General features: G+C 36.5%; 1 protein-coding gene across 1 annotated transcript; it reads left to right on the plus strand.

Moving 5' to 3' along the window:
- Window positions 1-375: 375 nt before the first annotated feature.
- LOC123537466 (uncharacterized) lies at window positions 376-17,988 on the plus strand. Its single transcript, XM_045321188.2, has 9 exons — window positions 376-847; window positions 3,668-3,780; window positions 4,729-4,975; window positions 10,071-10,179; window positions 11,177-11,231; window positions 14,070-14,223; window positions 14,408-14,466; window positions 15,187-15,367; window positions 16,217-17,988. Exons 1-9 carry the CDS (start codon window positions 445-447, stop codon window positions 16,792-16,794), a joined length of 1,899 nt encoding a protein of 632 aa, XP_045177123.2. The 5' UTR covers window positions 376-444; the 3' UTR covers window positions 16,795-17,988.
- The last annotated feature ends 586 nt before the right edge of the window (window positions 17,989-18,574 follow it).

Raw genomic sequence — 18,574 nt, forward strand, 5'->3', positions numbered from 1 at the left:
TTAAAACTATATTGAAAAGAGACTGACTGAACAAGTTTTCAGATGAAATTGTAAAAACACATTCATTCACGGAGGCCTAAATTTTCCACCTATCATCTTATATGGCCAGTTTTTTCAGCTCTGGCACTAACGAAGGTTTAACTTAACAGTTAAGACGTCGCTAAACCTTGCATTCTAATGGATTTTTACTAAATCTCGGCGCGTACATTTGTAAAGTATTAGCTTAGCCATCGTCACTCAACATAAACCGGTCAGGCCTTATATCGATACATTCATTCGTTTTTTATTTATTCGCGCCTATGCCACTTTTCAGCCTCAATCGCGTGAACCAATCATAAATGTGATTACAAACAGCAGCCAATAGAATAAGCTGTTACGGTAGGACGGCACGCGCGGTTTCCTGAGAGCAGACGATGCGGAAATAAATTAAATAAAAAAATAACAATGATAACGGCAAAAAGTATGATCGGAAGGCCTACGTATTATGCACCAAATTACGTTAATGTCTGGTTTGCAAGAGACAGTTGTTCACAGTTTAAATTTAACGAGGTGAAACTGCCGAAGGTAGTGAGAACTGGGTCTAAAGATCAAATGCAGGAAGTTGATCCTGACACCAGCATGAAAAGGCCACTAGTTATGAATATCAATGGTAGTTCAGATAGTCAGCCATGTACCTTTTCTGTCAAGTCGCCCAGAAATGCTGATTCCATTAAGGTTGATCTTGATACTTACCTTGGCCCAAAAAGCAAGCAAGCAACTTCAAACCGCAGAAAGAAGCATAAGAAACAGGAAAAATGGACACAGTCAGTGACAGAAAATCTAAACTTTGGTACATCGCTGTCTACAGGTAGATTTCTATTTTTTATGCTCCCCAAAGGGCGAGCATATAGTTGCCGCTTTGTCCGTCTGTCCGTCACTCTTTTGTCCAGAGTATAACTTGAAAAGTATTAATGGCATTTGATTGAAAGGTCAAATAATCATTGAGACAAAGTGTAGTGTCAAAGAATCATAACTCTACCTTACCTAGTTTTTGAATTATTGCCCTTTATTATACAAAATAAGGCTTGTCCGGAGCATTACTTGAAAAGTATTAATGGCATCTCATTGAAACTCCACAAAATGATGGAGGCCATTGATGGAAAGTGCAGTGTCAAAGAACCTAAACTCTACGTTACCTAGTTTTTGAATTATCTCCCTTTATCATACAAAATAAGGCTTCGGAGAATAACTTTAAAAGTATTAATGGCATTTCATTGAAACTTCACGTAATCATAGAGGCCATTGAGACAAAGTGTAGTGTCTAAGAATCATAACTCTAACTTACTATTTTTCGAATAATCTCCCTAAAATTATTATACAAAATAAGGATTGTCCGGAGTATAACTTGAAATGTATTAATGGCACTTGATTGAAACTTCACATAATCAAAGTGGCCATTGGCGGGAAGTGCAGTGTCAAAGAACCATAACTCTACCTTACCTACTTTTTGAATTATCTCCCTCAAGCACATGCATCGGGGAGCATCATTCGGTTTTACCGATTCCTTGTTTAGTGCCTGGACATAACATACTGGTTCACAAGATAACCTTACTGCGTAGGTCATAGGCATTCGCATGATTTGGCTCATTTGTTTGGTCAATAATGATATATTTTATAAAAAACATTCAGCTATAATTTTCACAGTTTGTGTGTGTGTGTGTGTGTGTGTGTGTGTGTGTGTGCGTGTGTGTGTGTTCGGGTTTAACATCTTTCTCAACAATTTTTCAGTCATATGAACGACAGTGAGCACAATGCCCAATTTTATAGTGCTGCCTCACTGAAATATCACGCCGTAGACACATGACATGATACCCCACCCAGTCACATTATACTGACACCGGGCTGACCAGTCCTAGTACTATCCTCTTAATGCTGAGCCCCAAGTGAGGTAGAAGCTACTTGTACCATTTTTTACATCTGGTATGACACAGCCAAGGATCGAACCCACGACCTCCCGCAATAGAAGCTGATGCTCTACCACTAGGCTACCGAGGCGGTTTCACGGTTTGTGGACTTGGAAAAGTGTTCACGATCTTAAAACAGGTTTTGAAATCCAGGGATATTATTTGCTTTTTCAGAACTGGGGCCCACTCAATTTGGAAAAATCATGCGTAAAATGTCGGAATTGGGGAAAAATGAGTTATACCATTAAATGACTCTATTTCATGTGTATGTTTTTAAATTTCAGAATGAGAGACATTTGTCAGTTCTCTCTGTTGAATACTCGTCAAAACCTATATTGTTCTGCTAGCTGGTTCCTAAATTAGGAATTTTATACAATTTTTTGGGAAATTTCAGCTGAAAAATTGGGAAAATACACTGATTTTTGCAATAGGGATGGAGCCCTAAAATCATACATGTAGTTTTTTGCCATCATGGCGTACACATCGGCTAAACTCAAAGTATTAAATATAGACGAAAGATTTTGAAAAATCATATCATGATATGAACTTGCGCACCTCCTATTTTTCATCTGGGTCCGCCCCCTATTTCCAGAGTTATGGCCCTTGAAATAGTCAAAAATGCACATTCTCACCTTGTGACACACCTAGCTCAAAAAGTATTTTGATATAGATTCATGAAACCTTGCATGAGTCTTAATCATGATATGAACTTGCACACCCCCTATTTCCAGAGTTATGGCCCCTGAAATAGTCAAAAATGCACATTTTCACTTTGTGACCGGCCTAGCTCAAAAAGTATTTAATATGAATTGATTAAACCTTGCATGAGTCTTTATCATGATATGAACTTGCACACCTTCTATTTTTCACCTGGGTCCCCCCCCCCCCCTATTTCCAGAGTTATGGCCCTGAAATAGTTAAAAATGCACATTTTCACCTTGTGACGTGTGTAACTCAAAAAGTATTTCATATAAATGGATGAAACCTTGCATGAGTCTTCATCATTATATGAACTTGCTCACCTCCTATTTTTTGTATGCCTGACCTCCGCCCCCTATTTCAAGAGTTATGGCCCCTGAAATAGTTAAAAATGCACATTTTCACCTTGTGACGCACCTAGCTCAAAAAGTATATGATATAAATGGCTGAAAACTTGCATGAGTCTTTATCATGATATAAACTTGTGCACCTCTTATTTTTTGGCTGGCTCCAACACTTACGTTATGGCCCCTGAAATAGTCAAAAATGCACATTTTCACCTAATAATGTGCCTAGCTCAAAAAGTATTTGATGTAAATTCATGAAACCTTGCTTGAGTCTTTATCATGATGTGACCTTGCACACTTGGCATTCTTCTTGAGAATTTTATCGCTTATTACAGAGTTATGGCTGTTGAAATAGCCAAAATAGTGGATTTTTTGTTTGTGATGCTCATAGCTCAAAAAATATATGACCTAGAATAATGTTGAGGCTATATTACCCCCTTAAGACTGCAAACATTTGAATTATTGCACCACATTTGTGACAAATGTACCAGTGGGGGCACACCCTGTGTCCTACAGACACATTCTAGTTTTATCCTGTACCCACATTTACTGAAGTTTGTGGGTACATGTACCCAATTTTCAAAAAGTTGGTGGGAATGCTGTCTGGGAATACAGCCTTCACTCCAAACTGCATTTCTGTTTTCATTTGTCATTGTTTTTTTTCTTCTGAAATTTTAGCTGCCAAGCAGTTCAAATCCAAAACAGTTGAAGATGCCCTAGAAGTTATAGAAAACAGGAAGAAGAGTATAAAAGCTAAACTGTTGGTTAGAAAGGAACACCTTCTTACGCAGGTTTTTCTTCTGAAATTTTTTATTTTATGAGACACTATATACTCTATACTGATGTCAACAAATCTGTCTGTAATTTTGTGTTTAGCTTTGTTTCTCTAAAAGACCTTCTAGATTTGTTATCAATTTAATATATTTGTTATTATACCAGTAATTGTTGTGCTATTTATAAGAAAGTTTGAAGTTCAAAAGCAGAGCAAAATATAAGCTGGTATTACTGGTACATTTTGGTTTGAACAAAATATTAGCTAGCATAATGCTTCCAGATATTCATTAATATATAGAGATGTTGGTATCACTGTATATTGGTATATTACAATCATCTGTGAAATGGCAAATATCATGAGACGAATTTTCAGGCCAATACTCCACGGTGCAGCAGATTATTATTATTAGTTGATAATCTTAATACATTGTACTGGTATATACAGCAGACAGACACACAGAAACTTGGAACCCATTTGAAACAATGTTTCAGATAATAAATTATGATAATTATGCATCGTAATACAGTGTTGCTGAATAATATACAGGCATCTGAAAGTCTGATAAAGCCCATCCCTAATATTTTAACTCACTGAATTGCGTATTAAAATGCAAATTTAATTGTGTACTAATTTATGTAAAAACACTGCATATTAGTAACTATTGCTCTGAAAAATATTGCAATTTCTTGAACCTATTAAAGTAGAATGCAAATTGCATAAGCATGCAAGATCTCAGCTAGTGCTACTACATACAAATGTATGGTAATTTCATATTTGTGACAGTGCAGTATTTAATCAAATTTAAAACTATTTCCTATGGCACAACAAGATTCTGGGAAATGTGAATACTGTTAACTTGTAAGAAATTCACAATAACATCATAAAATGTACTCATTATTAAACTAAATCTTATTAGTTTGATAAATTTGTTAGCTAAACCTATATTCTTTTATTTAATCTATAGGAGGAGGAACAAGACATTCACACAAGAGCCGATCTATATGCCATCACCACCATCCCTGATACAAAGTACTGTATCCTACCATCAGAGGACTCTGTACCTCATGCTGTTCTTAGATACGAAGAATTCCAAGAAGATGTGTACGCTCCTGCTCGAAAAAAGAGGAGACGTAACTATGGCAATACAAACTGTTATGTTACCCATCACAATGATGAAGACATCTTTGACAACACTAAAATGTTACCAATAGGTATATTCAAAGAATTATTAAGCAAACCATTTTGTATGAGCAACAAATAAGCCCAGGTAAAATGGAATATAATGTCTCTTTACCACAGTGTAACTTAAAAGGTGGAAGAAGAAACTTGACAAATCTAGAACAATTAGAAGATGCAAGATCATAACTTCAAATTTGATTTATACATTAATTTCTCAGTTGAAAGCTCTTCAGTTCATTTCAATCCAAACTTCGTTCCAAACTGTACTTAAGCTTTCGCAGACAGAACCTTCAAAATTACTGAAGAGAGTTAAATATATATGTGCAAAACCATTACTTCTGGTTTAACCCTAGTTTCACAATAAAATACCAGTGTGAGATATATGGCTGCTCCTCATACTCATTGAATTATTATCTTATATTAGCTCACCTGAGCCAAAGGCTCAAGGTGAGCTTTTGTGACCGCTCGATGTCCGTCGTGTGTCAACAATCAGTAAAAAAAAATCTTCTTCTTCAGAACCACTGGGCAAATTTACATCAAACTTCAAAGGAATGATCTTTGGGTGCCCCCCTTGCTAAGTTGCAAAATTTCCCAAAGAATTTAATTCCATGCAGAACTGTGGTTGCCATGGCAACCAAAAGGAAAAACTTTGAAAATCTTCTTGTCAGAAATTGTTAGCCGGATTTCAAAAATATTTTGTAGAAATGATCTCTAGGTGACCCTCTAGCAAATTTGCCTAAGCCATTCTGTTTCAGTAAAAAATATGGCCGCCAGGGGGCGGGGCTTGTTTTCCCTATATGGCTATTGTAAATTTCAAAAAATTTTCCTCTTCAAAACCACTGGGCAGATTTACACTAAACTTCACAGAAATTATCCTTGGGTGTCCCCCTATCAAAATTGCCCAAAGAATTGAAATCCATGTAGAACTGTGGTTGCCATGGCAACTGAAAGGAAAAACTTTAAAAATCTTCTTGTCCAAAACCAAAGTAGCGTGGTCCTTTACCATGTTTGTTCAAATTATTCCCCTAGGGTCAGATATGGCCCCGCCCTGGGGGTCGTATGGTTTACATAGACTTACATAGAAACAACTTTGAAAATCTTCTTGTCCAAAACCACAGGGCTTAGGGCTTTGATATTGTGTATGTATTATCATCTAGTGGTCCTCTACTAAGACTGTTCAAAATATACCCCTAGGGTTAAATATGGCCCCGCTCCAGGGGTCACATGATTTCAATATATAGACTTACACAGGGAAAAACTTTGAAAATCTTCTTGTCCAAAACCACAGATCCTAGGGCTTGTAGCGTCATCAAATAGTCCTCTACCATGTTTGTTCAAAGTATCCCTCAATATGGCCCCGCCCCAGGGGTCACATGGTTAATATAGAATTACACAGGGAAAAACTTAGAAAATCTTCTTGTCCAAAACCGCAGGGCCTAGGGCTTTGATATCTAATATGTAGCATCACCTGTTGGTCCTTTACCAAGTTTGTTCAGTTTATTCCCCTAGGGTCAAATATTGCCCTGCCCAGGCCTGGGTCACATGGTTTATATAGACTTGTATAGGGAAAAAGCTTTAAAAATCTTCTTGTTTGAAACCACAAGACTTAAGCCTTTGATGTTTTGTATGTAGCATTGCCTTATGGTCCTCTACCAAGATTCTTCAAATTATTACCCTGGGGTGAAAAGAGGCCCTTCCCTGGGGGTCCATAGTTTTACATATACTTATATAGGAAAAACCTTAAAAATCTTCTTGTCTGAAACTGGAAGGCCTAGGCTTTTGATATTTGGTATGTTGCATTGCCTAGTGGTCCTCTACTAAGATTATTCAAATTATGCCCCTTAGTTGAAAAGAGGCCCCACTCAGGGTGTCCCAAGTTTTACACAGACTTATATAGGAAAAAAAATAAAAAATCTTCTTGTCTGAAAGTTCAAGGCCTAGGCCTTTGATGTTTGGTATGTATCATTGCCTAGTTGATTTCACCTCTAGGGTGAAAAGAGGCCTCGGCCTGACCTACTTTCTTGTTTACAGCCTTGAAATTTGGGTGACATGTACAGTTTTGCACACTGATCTTAAAACTGACTTTCAGTGACCATGAATGTGACCTGCTAACCTACTTCCTTAATATTTTAGCATCAGTTTGACATTTGATACATGTAGCTCACATTACTCAGGTGAGCGATCCAGGGTCATTATGACCCTCTTGTTTAATATTTCTTTTTAGAGTTGAAGTGGGAATTTCTTTTAGTTTTCAAACAACTTCACCGTAACTATTAGTGGGATCTGATTGAAGTTTCATGATAGTCAGCAGGTAGCAAGACAAGTTACAGAAATATGGTTGAAAGATTTTTTCATTAGGATATGGTCCTTTTGATTATTATACAGAAAGTTTAAGTGAAGATTCTTGTCTGTGTTTCATTTACAATACTCGTTTTTGGATTTCAGTGAAACTGCTCAGAAGTTATTCAGCTTATTGGTATAAAGCCTTGTGTATATTTTTTGGCAGGTCCTACTGAGATTTTGTCTTGCAGACTTACTACTCTTTCATAACATTTGTCCATGCTAATTGTTTACTATAAGCAGATGGTAGGAATGATAAGCAGCAAGCCTAATTACAAATCGAGGGCTGAGCACGAAACTATTGTATCTTGTTCTTTATTTATATACAGTTACAATAGTTTCGCGCTCAGCCCAAGAAATACATTATTATGCCCCTCTTCGAAGAAGGAGGGGTATATTGTTTTGCAGATGTCGGTCGGTCGGTCGGAATGTAGACCAATCCGTTTCCGGATGATAACTCAAGAATGCTTGAGCCTAGGATCATGAAAGTTGATTGGGAGGTTGGTCATCACCAGCAGATGACCCCTATTGATTTTGAGGTCTGTATGTCAAAGGTCAAGGTCACAGTGACCCTGAATAGTAAAACGGTTTCGGATGATAACTCAAGAACACTTGGGCCTAGGATCATGAAAATTGATAGGGAGGTTGGTAATGGCCAGCAGATGACCCCTATTGATTTTGAGGTCAGTATGTTAAAGGTCAAGGTCACAGTGACCCTGAACAGTAAAACGGTTTCCAGATGATAACTCAAGAACGCTTAGGCCTAGTGTCACAAAAGTTGATAGGGAGGTTGGTCATGACCAGCAGATTACCCCTATTGATTTTGAGTTCAGTATGTCAAAGGTCAAGGTCACAGTGACCAGGAACAGTAAAATGGTTTCAAGGCAATAACTCAAGAACGCTTGGGCCTAGTGTCAGGAAAATTGATAGTTAGGTTGGCCATGACCAGCAGATGACCCCTATTGATTTTGAGGTCAAAGGTCAAGGTCGCATTGGCCAGGAACAGTTAAACGGTTTCTGATCCTCTTGTCCTAAACCATAGGGCCTAGGGCTTTGATATTTGGTATGTTGCAAAATCTAGTGATCCTCTACCAAGATTGTTCAGATTATTTCCCTGGGGTCAAAAATAGCCCCACCCTGGGGGTCACATGGTTTATATAGACTTATATAGGAAAAAAACTTTGAAAAACCTCTTGTCCAAAACCACAGGGCCTAGGGCTTTGATATTTTGTATATGACATCATCTAGTGGTCCTCTACTTAGATTGTTCAAATTATTCCCCTAGGGTCAAATATGGCTCCGCCCTGGGGGTCACATGGTTTACATAGACTTATATAGGGAAAAACTTTGAAAATCTTCTTGTCCAAACCACAAAGACTATGGCTTTGATATTTTGTAATGTAGCATCATTTAGTGGTTCTCTACCAAGTTTGTTCAAATTTTCCCTCTAGGGTCAAATATGGCCCCGCCCCAGGGGTCATATGGTTCATATAGACTTATATAGGGAAAAACTTAGAATCTTCATGTCCATAACTTACATCATTCAAATTTGGACCACATGTATAGTTTTGAGTGGCAAGATGAACCTTGACATGAGTTGACCTTGATCTTGACCTAGTGACCTACTTTCACATTTCTGTAGCTACAGCCTTCAAATTTGGACCACATGCACAGGTTTGTGTACCAAAAAAAACTTTGACCTTGTTATTGACCTAGTGACCTACTTTCACATTTTTGAAGGCACAGGCTTCAAATTTGGACCACATGCATAGTTTTTTGTTCCAAAATAAAATTTGACCTTGATTTTGACCTAGTGACCTACTTTCACATTTCTCAAGCTAAAGGCTTCAAATTTGAACCACAAGCATAGTTTTGTGTACTGAAATGAACTTTGATCTTGAGATTGACCTGGTGACCTACTTTCACATTTCTGAAGGTACAGGCTTCAAATTTGGACCACTTGCATAGTTTTGTGTTCCGAAATAAAATTTGACCTTGATTTTGACCTAGTGACCTACTTTCACATTTCTCAAGCTACAGCCTTCAAATTTGGACCGCATGCATATTTTTGTGTTCTGAATTGAAATTTGACATTGATTTTTACCTATTACCTACTTTCACATTTCTCAAGCTACAGCCTCCAAATTTGAAGCACATGCATAGTTCTGTCTACCAAAATGAACTTTGACCTTGAAATTGATCTAGTGACCTGCTTTCACATTTCTCAAGCCACAGCTTTCAAATTTGGACCAAATACACATTGTTTTGTACCGAAATGAAATTTGACCATGATTTTGACCTTGAGCTAGTCTTGAAATTTGGAACATTCGAAAATGGCTCAGTGGATGGCGCCAAGATCACTCTGTAATCTCTTGTTAGGTTAATAGGTTAAAGGTCAAGGTCAGTTAAACCAGAATGGTAGAACTTTAATTTACAGTGAGCATATAATTTCTGTTCCTTGTACAATTACTGAATGCATCAAGGGGGGCATTTTGTGTTCGACGAGCTCTTGTTCAGTTTATGGTTGAATTAGTCCACAGAATTATAGCCCTTAAAAAAATGTTTTTATCAAATCTGCATAGCAACTTTCATAATTTACAGTATAATTATGTTTCTATGAGTTAACATTTACTTGCAAATTAAATTTTCTATAAGAAAAAGTTCCTTATCAGGATTAAGTACATGAAGAGACATGTGTTGTTTTTTTTTTGTTTTTTTTTTCTAGTTTCATTTAAAATTTACCTTATACCCTGACTTCATCATTCTGTTTTAATTTTTAATCGCCAGGCACAAGACTTGTGAAACCACCAACAAAACTTGTTGAATTGGTTGCTCTAGCAATTAGTGGCAGCCCAGATGGCCTTTTACAAGTTCAACAGATTTACACCTTCCTGCAGTAAGTACTTCAATTTGTCATTCTGCTGTTCGAAAAATGTGCTAGCTACAGCATTCATCGATGGATGACTGGTAAAATGAAAAGTGGAAATATTCAGTCATTCTGTTTAACTGAACAATTTAATTAAGTACTGTATACGTTGTTATATCTGCATGGCCAAATGTTGTCATTTTTTTGGCGGTGTTCAGATTTGGTGCTATAGTTCTGAACCGCCAAAATAAAACCCGCTGTCAGAAAATTGACAAATTAAACCCCCTACTGTTTTTCTGACAATTAAAACACAGTTTTTATCACCTATTAAAATAAACTCATTAACCACTTGTACATCTTTTATCATATGTTTGTTATTGTAAATGTTTTTACACCTGTCGTATTTGAGATATCAACCTATAATTGACAACTTCAAAATTATACAGTGTCAAGAAGCTCCCTATTATGAAGATCAATGATAAAATGACTATCACTGTTTTGCTAGGTGTAACACTAAATTGCTAATTTAAATATACATTTGTATTATAGGTGCAAAGCAAGTCCAAATAAAGGGAATCAATGACAAGCGCCAAATAACCGTTCTTCTGTTGTATTTGCCAACAGAGTAGTCATTGCAGGCTGAACCCAAAGTAGTTACCACCCTTATGTTTAATTATTGGCAGATGTTATCAAAGAGTGGTGCTTATATTTGGCAATGTTTAGAATTGGCGCATTCTCTGTTGACTGCCAATATAGCCAAAATTAAACCACCACCGATAAATCAACGTATATACATACAGTATATGGTGTACTTATCAAATACTGGACTGAAATGCAAGTCTCACTCATGGAAGTTGTCTCAAAGAGCAAGGTTAACTACAGATTTCTAATAGCAGAATCAGTTACAACTGAAAATGTGCTTGAATCAATTAACACTGGAACTGTTTGATATTTGCAGTCCGGGAAACAGTTGTTTTAATCTGTTATTTGTCTACTTGAAATTCTTAATTGTATACTTTTTTTTCAGAAACAAGTACCCATTTTTCAGATACATGGACAGAGTAGCTATCAACAGCTGGAGGGTAAGTTTGTCCCTAACTTGTGTTTAAAAATATTCAATACTTTACACCCTACAAATTCAATCCATGAAATAATATCAGTGTGAATTTTTTATGCTCCCGCAATTAAAAAAGAGGGATGGGGATGCATATAGTGTTATTCTTGCACAAAATCTTGTCTGGGCAACAACTGCTATGCATTGTCAGATTTTAAGATAACTTGACACTAATAACCACCATGTTACACAGTGTATGGTCAAACCTATATCTCGCAGATGAAACACTTGTTTACTTTGTATGATTGCAGAAAAGGGCGTGGAAATCAACACAAATGTTAAATCAATAGTTTATTCACCTTTTCTTTATACAAATTTACTCCTAGTAGTTGTACCCACGGGACTTGTTACTATACTTTATACATAGACACAATCTTGAGGCACCATCTCTCCTCATCCCCTAGACACAATTTAATAAAACTTCACACAAGTGATCAGTAACAACAGTAGTTGTGCATGGGGCATGTTAGGTTCTTCCAGAATTTTTTTTTACAGAGTTACGGGACTTGTTACTATGCTTTATACATAGACACAATCTTGTGGGCACCATCTCTCCTCATCCCCTTGACACAATTTAATGAAACTTCATACAAGTGATCGAACCCCCGACCTCAGGATTGGAAGACCAGCGTGCAAACCACTGAGCTATCCGTCCAGAGTTATAGGACTTTGTTTTTTTTGTTACTATACTATATACATACAGTCTATATTTATACAGTCCACATAATTATGCAATCTTATGTGCGTCAAATTGCAATGTACTGTGGCAGTGTGTGTGGGGGGTACATTAAAGAAGAAGAAATATGTTAACAAATGTTGTTAGTCTATTTGTAGAATGAGTTTTGTTACATAATTGGACTGATGTATACTACTGGTGAGGTTCTGGTATGTACAATTAGACCTTAGAGCGTGGTAAAATAGTCAGACCTTATATATCGGTCTGCCCCCCACCCCCAAGTTTGCTGAGAATTAAGTGATCTGTATGCATCAAAGTTGCCCCAAACTATATTTTGGCAAAGAAATAATATTTTCTCCCAAATTTAGACCCAAAATTCACCAGAGGCCACATTCTGTATATGAAAAAACATTCAGGGAGGAGACCCCTTCCCCCCCTCATATGGACAGAGGCCTTCTCCTGTACCTACCCCCTCTTGGTGCTATGCCGGTGACGCTTTTGCTCTAAGCAGGTGCCCCCATCAAACATTTCTGGATCCGGTCCTGTATATTGTGATTGAGGTCCTTCTGTATAACTGTGAGTAAATGTAAGAGACTGTGGGGTTAGTTTGTTCTCATAAGATCCTTCTTCCTTCTTTTCTCCTACTTTTTTTTAGCTCACCTGTCACATAGTGACAAGGTGAGCTTTTGTGATCACCCTTCGTCCGTCAGTCTGTGCATGCATCAACAATTTCTTGTATATCAGAGGCTACTACTAACTTTTTCACTTGAAAGCCTGATGGTAGTAACTGTAAAATCAACTTTTAAATGTGTGAGATTTATTAGTGACATTTTTGGATGATTTCATTTGCTGTTCCAGAATATGCTTTGTTTTCATCTGAATAAGTGATGTGCCTATCTGAGAAAGCACCATGTTTCATCCAGGATCCTAAAATATAGGTTTGATCATACACCCTAATCTTAAGTCAACATGTTAAATGCAACCTCCAAACTCCTTGCTACAAGGAAGTTCAAAGATAAGGTTTTGTGTGTGCATAAAATCTTTTCTTACTGATTACTGTTTTTGATTTTGAAATAACATGGCACTAATAACCATCATAGTTAAACAATGTGTTGCATGCAATATCCAGACCCCAGCTCAAAGGTCAAGGTCACAGATCAGATTTCTGTGCATTTTTCTTGTCCACTGTATAACTTTTTTTATGTGTGCATGGATATTCAAGTAGCTTGGCACAAATATTTACCATGTATAACAATTTTATAACAAGACATGTCACATTCAAGGTCACAGATAAAGGATTTAAGGTCATTCTTGTTCATTGTGTAACTTTTTTTGTGGAGCATTGGATATTTAGATAATTTGGCACAAACACTCGCCAATCTGTTTGAAAGACATAAATTATTAATTCAATGTACAGTAGGCCATCATAGGAAGGATGTTAAAAGTTCTCCTTCTATATGTAATAAAAATGATGTCATGTAGGGTCGATTGCACAAAAAAATAAAGAAAATATTGATTAAATTTGATCACTTCTCTCATATATTACAATGCTGTAAGATTCAATTAAAACTTTTTCGAGTTCAAAAGGAAGTTTAATTTTTGATCATTTATTTCTTTGTGCTAAATTCCTTGAGAGAAAATCCAGTATAAATGTGCCATCTTAATAAATGCACATTTATAAACACACAAAAAAAAAATTGTCGGGATATTGGTACAGGTTCCGATATATGTGCTGAATCAAAACTCCAATCTGTAAGTCCAGACTTAATTCTTGTGGCAAACACGTTTCCTAAACTAAACCTAAACTCCTTAAAGTTTTGTTTTCCTGATTGGCAAAGAATGAGCTGGAACCTTAAGGGGAAATTAAACAGGGTAATGATGTTTATTTTGAAAAGCTCTATCAGCAAAACATTGACAAATAGCCTGTTAAATAAGCCTGTTTAAGTTAATGCTGAAAATACCCATGACTTAGCATATTGTCAGTACCATAACTAATTTAATTGCATCACAATATTTTTCAACGTCTAACTAATTATTATTATTACTAATAAATGTAATAACTGTCACCTAGTTTTAAAATACCCATAACCATGTTAGCCTAAATCATTTGTAATATCAATTCCTTTTCAGAGTTCCATAAGACATGCCCTGTACCAGAAATGGTTCAGAAAGATTCGCTTCGACTCAAGTTTTATCAGTAGTAAAGGTTGTTACTGGGCAATCAACAATAAAAGTAATCCAAAAGAATGGTCGCTGCCAGACAATAAATCGAGTACTGATCCAGGTAATTATTATTAAACAGAACATTTCATATCGTCTCTAAGACTTTGTTAGAAACTAAACATACAAGTGCAGCTTTTTTGGACTATCTGCAGTTTTCTTTTCTTTTTTAAGGTGTTTGCTGATTTTATCAAATCTTCACTAGCTGATATATCTAACTGATTTAAAGTACATATTATACATTTCAGTGGAGAAAAATCTTTGCATAGAAACACTACACTATATCAGTGATGAACAAGAAACACAGGTAATTACCTAAACCTATTTGTTTCGCAACAGTTGCAAATAAGGTCTAATAACTAATGTTAACTTGGCTCTCAATGACTCCTTCCTAGACTTCTAATCAGCATTTGGGCCTAAGTAAAGGGTTGTTGAGACAACAGACAAATTCTGCCCTCACTGCAATTCAAACCTGCAACATCAGAATCAGGTGTCTAATTCTGTTCCCAGAAATGTATTCATCTTAAGAGGCATTTATTTAAGTTATAAATCAACAAACAGCAGCCATGGCGAAATCCCATCAGACGGTCGGACCTGTCTGACAAAAAATGGTGAGGTCCAACGTGGAGCGTTGGGATGTCCAACTGTATGTCCAATATGGTACCTAGCAGGTCGGTTTTTACTACCGCAAAATTATTTTTTTCTTACACACCTGTCCATTTTTCTGCATAACAAAACATATTTTTGGTCATATGAGTTTCCATTCGGTTAGACGAATTATCCTTGGTCGCTTGACCGAATGTTAGACAAGTCTTGAAACTCTTTCGCCATGTCTGATACAGAGTTACCTGTCATTAATTACAAATTATAAAATTTTGAAAAATGTTAAGTCTTTCACTACTTTAAGTGGTCATCATAATGTGGATTAGCCAGCCATATAAAATTCAAATAACATAAGAGATATTCAAAAGGTTGAGTACCGCAGAAAATTTCTACAGAAATTTCAATTCTCTTTCAATATTTTCAGGAAATAGCTGCAATTGCCAGGCAACTGCTCTCCACAGACGAATGTCCAAGTGACCTAAATGTTGGTTTAGATTGTCCTGAACAGCAAGTGCCTTCTCCAGACCCCCAGCATAATGTACCATCTCCTGTGAAAGAACCTGACCCAATCCTGTCAACATGTACCACAGACTGGAATAATGAAGGTTCCTTATTTTTCTGTTCTTTAAAGCTACTCACCCACAGTTTGGGTAAAACTCTTCAGCATGTTCATTTCCAAAAAGTTTGGCATAGAATATATATATCACACTGAAAAATGATAAAGTGGGTCAAAATAAAAGAATTTTTTTTTTTGCATTATTTCAAAAACATTGCAACGGTTTGCCACCTTCTGTATAATATATTTGGTTATTTATAAGAATATCTTTCAAAAATATTGTGTCAATAAATTTGTTCCACTAGTCACTTTCAGAGTACTCACTTTTTATGGATTTTTAAGTGAAATCATTTTTCACCGAAAATATGTGGGTTAGTCCCTTTAATTACCAAATTTCAGACCACATTTTTGCATTCACAGTTTACTTAGTTGCATGTAACATGCATTCATTTGAAATATAGAGATAATGACATACAATACAGTCCACCAATGAAAATAATTCTAATACTCTGGCCGTAAGTAAATGATATTAAAAGTGACAGAGGAAGATCAGTCTGTTCTATTACTTTTAAATGATTCCTTTAAATTCGGTAAGAAATTAAAAATATTGTTGAAAAGTAGATGTTCAGATAATTGTCAAGTATAACATGGCATATTTCATTTGATAATACAATGTATATTCTTATGCACCTGACCTTTATAAGTAAAAAAAAAAAGATTTTGCTTCCTGAATGGAAAACAAGTTACAAGATTTTGTATCAAGCTTCCTGCTCAGGAAGTAGGGAAAACTTCGAGAATGGGAAATTTCCCATACTGATATAGGAAATTTACATTCAGAACGTCAGACATGTATTAAAAAAGCTTTTAGTTTAAATGTTATAAATTTGATGTTTTACAGATATTTGCATTTCAAGTAATGAATCTGGTCATGGTACGATGACACCTGTTAACAGTCCTTCGTTCCAAACTGTTCTATACCTGACACAGGAGAACACAGACTGTGATATCCGGACTGATTTGATACTCGGAACCCCATTAAACACTCCACCAAATACAACTACTGATTTAATGTCAATGAAAGAACTGTATTCACCTAAGTCAAAAGCTGTTGTGTTGCCGTGTCAAAAATTATCCAGGACAGACATTTCACCAATGGTAAACTGGACACCAGATTGGGAGGAATATGGTTCCTATATTATTTCTCCACAAAATGTCGCCACCCAGAAGTATGTTCAGAATTTACCTGGGGAGGATACCAATACTGACAAAAATAATGCTAAAAGCAGCGAGGAAAATACTAAATGGCTTGAACTTCAAACCATGTGTAGCTTGTTAGATTCTGATAGTGAGGCAAGTTCACCTGCTTTAAACTGTAGCTGTGGGAGTGATTCAGAGTCCTGTGAATTTGAAATAATTGCAGAATTCCCAATATCAGACTTCTCTTCCCCAGATTTGGGGCTTGGAATTTGTTCTTGACTTCCCAAAGAAAATCTTACTGTAATTTACGCGGAATAATAAAGAAGTGTCCTGTAAGCAGATCAATCAAAGGCTTAGGAACATCAGTATGCAGATCTGGACCATACAACTGAAACATGGATGCCAAAATTTCATTTGTGATGTTCTATAATATACCTGTTTGTATGAACAAAATGTATTACAGGTAATGCTTGGTTAAACCATGACAGTTCATTGTGTGTCATAATGCTCTAGGACTCATGTTGCTTTATGAGCTAAGTACTGAAACATTTCAGCTTTGAACTTAGCATCTATGTTTTGACCTACAGTATGAATAATAGCAAGTTTTTTTGGTTTTTAGCTCACCTGTCACAAAGTGACAAGGTGAGCTTTTGTGATCGCGCGGTGTCTGTCGTCCGCCCGTCCGTGCGTGAGTCCGTAAACTTTTGCTTGTGACCACTCTAGAGGTCACATTTTTCATGGGATCTTTATGAAAGTTGGTCAGAATGTTCATCTTGAAGATATCTAGGTCAAGTTTGAAACTGGGTCACATGCCATCAGAAACTAGGACAGTAGGTCTAAAAATAGAAAAACCTTGTGACCTCTCTTGAGGTCATATATTTCACAAGATCTTCATGAAAATTGGTCAGAATGTTCACCTTGATGATATCTAGGTCAAGTTCGAAACTGGGTCACGTGCCATTAAAAACTAGGTCAGTAGGTCTAAAAATAGAAAAACCTTGTGACCTCTCTAGAGGCTATATATTTCACAAGGTCTTTATGAAAATTGGTTAAAACGTTCACCTTGATGATATCTAGGTCAAGTTCGAAACTGGGTCTCGTGCCATCAAAAACTAGGTCAGTAGGTCAAATAATAGAACAAGAGGACCATGATGGTCCTGAATCGCTCACCTCTTCTCACATGACCCAGTTTTGAGTATGACGTCGTTTTTTCTATTATTTGACATAGTGACCTAGTTTTTCAGCTCATGTGACCCAGTTTTCAACTTGACCTAGATATTATCAAGATAAACATTCTGGCCAATTTTCATGAAGATCCATTGAAAAATATGGTCTCTAGAGAGGTCACAAGGTTTTTCTATTATTTGACCTATTGACCTAGTTTTCGAAGGTACGTGACCCTGTTTTGACCTTTACCTAGATATCATCAAGGTGAACATTCTCACTAATTTTCATGAAGATCTCATGAAAAATATGGCCTCTAGAGAGGTCACAAGGTTTTTCTATTTTTATACCTACTGGCCTAGTGACCCAGTTTCGAAACTGACCTAGATATCATCAAGATGAACATTCAGATCAATTTTCATGAAGATACATTGAAAAATATGGCCTCTAGAGAGGTCAAAAGATTTTAATAATTTTAGACCTGCTGACCTAGTTTTTGACCGCAGTTGACCCAGTTTCAAACTTGACCTACATATCACCAAGATGAACATTCAGACCAACTTTCATACAGATCCCATGAAAAGTATGGCCTCTAGAGAGGTCACAAGGTTTTTTTATTATTTGACCTACTGATCTAGTTTTTAATGGCACGTGACCCAGTTTCAAACTTGACCTAGATATCATCAAGATGAACATTCTGACCAATTTTTATGGAGATCCATTCACAAGTATGGCCTCTAGAGAGGTCACAAGGTTTTTCTATTTTTAGACCTACTGACCTAGTTTTTGACCGCACATGACCCTGTTTCGAACTTGACCTAGATACCATCAAGATGAACATTAAGACCAATTTTCATACAGATCCCATGAAAAATATGGCCTGTAGAGAGGTCAC

Source organism: Mercenaria mercenaria, chromosome 17, assembly GCF_021730395.1.
Source record: "Mercenaria mercenaria strain notata chromosome 17, MADL_Memer_1, whole genome shotgun sequence".
In the NCBI taxonomy this organism is placed as follows: domain Eukaryota; kingdom Metazoa; phylum Mollusca; class Bivalvia; order Venerida; family Veneridae; genus Mercenaria; species Mercenaria mercenaria.

Excerpts from the sequence above, each read along its gene's own strand:
- LOC123537466 (XM_045321188.2), top strand. The coding sequence starts at position 445 with ATGATAACGGCAAAAAGTATGATCGGAAGGCCTACGTATTATGCACCA. Across the intron at positions 14,467-15,186 it reads GTGATGAACAAGAAACACAG|GAAATAGCTGCAATTGCCAG; the intron begins GTAATTACCTAA and ends CAATATTTTCAG. Across the intron at positions 15,368-16,216 it reads CACAGACTGGAATAATGAAG|ATATTTGCATTTCAAGTAAT; the intron begins GTTCCTTATTTT and ends GATGTTTTACAG.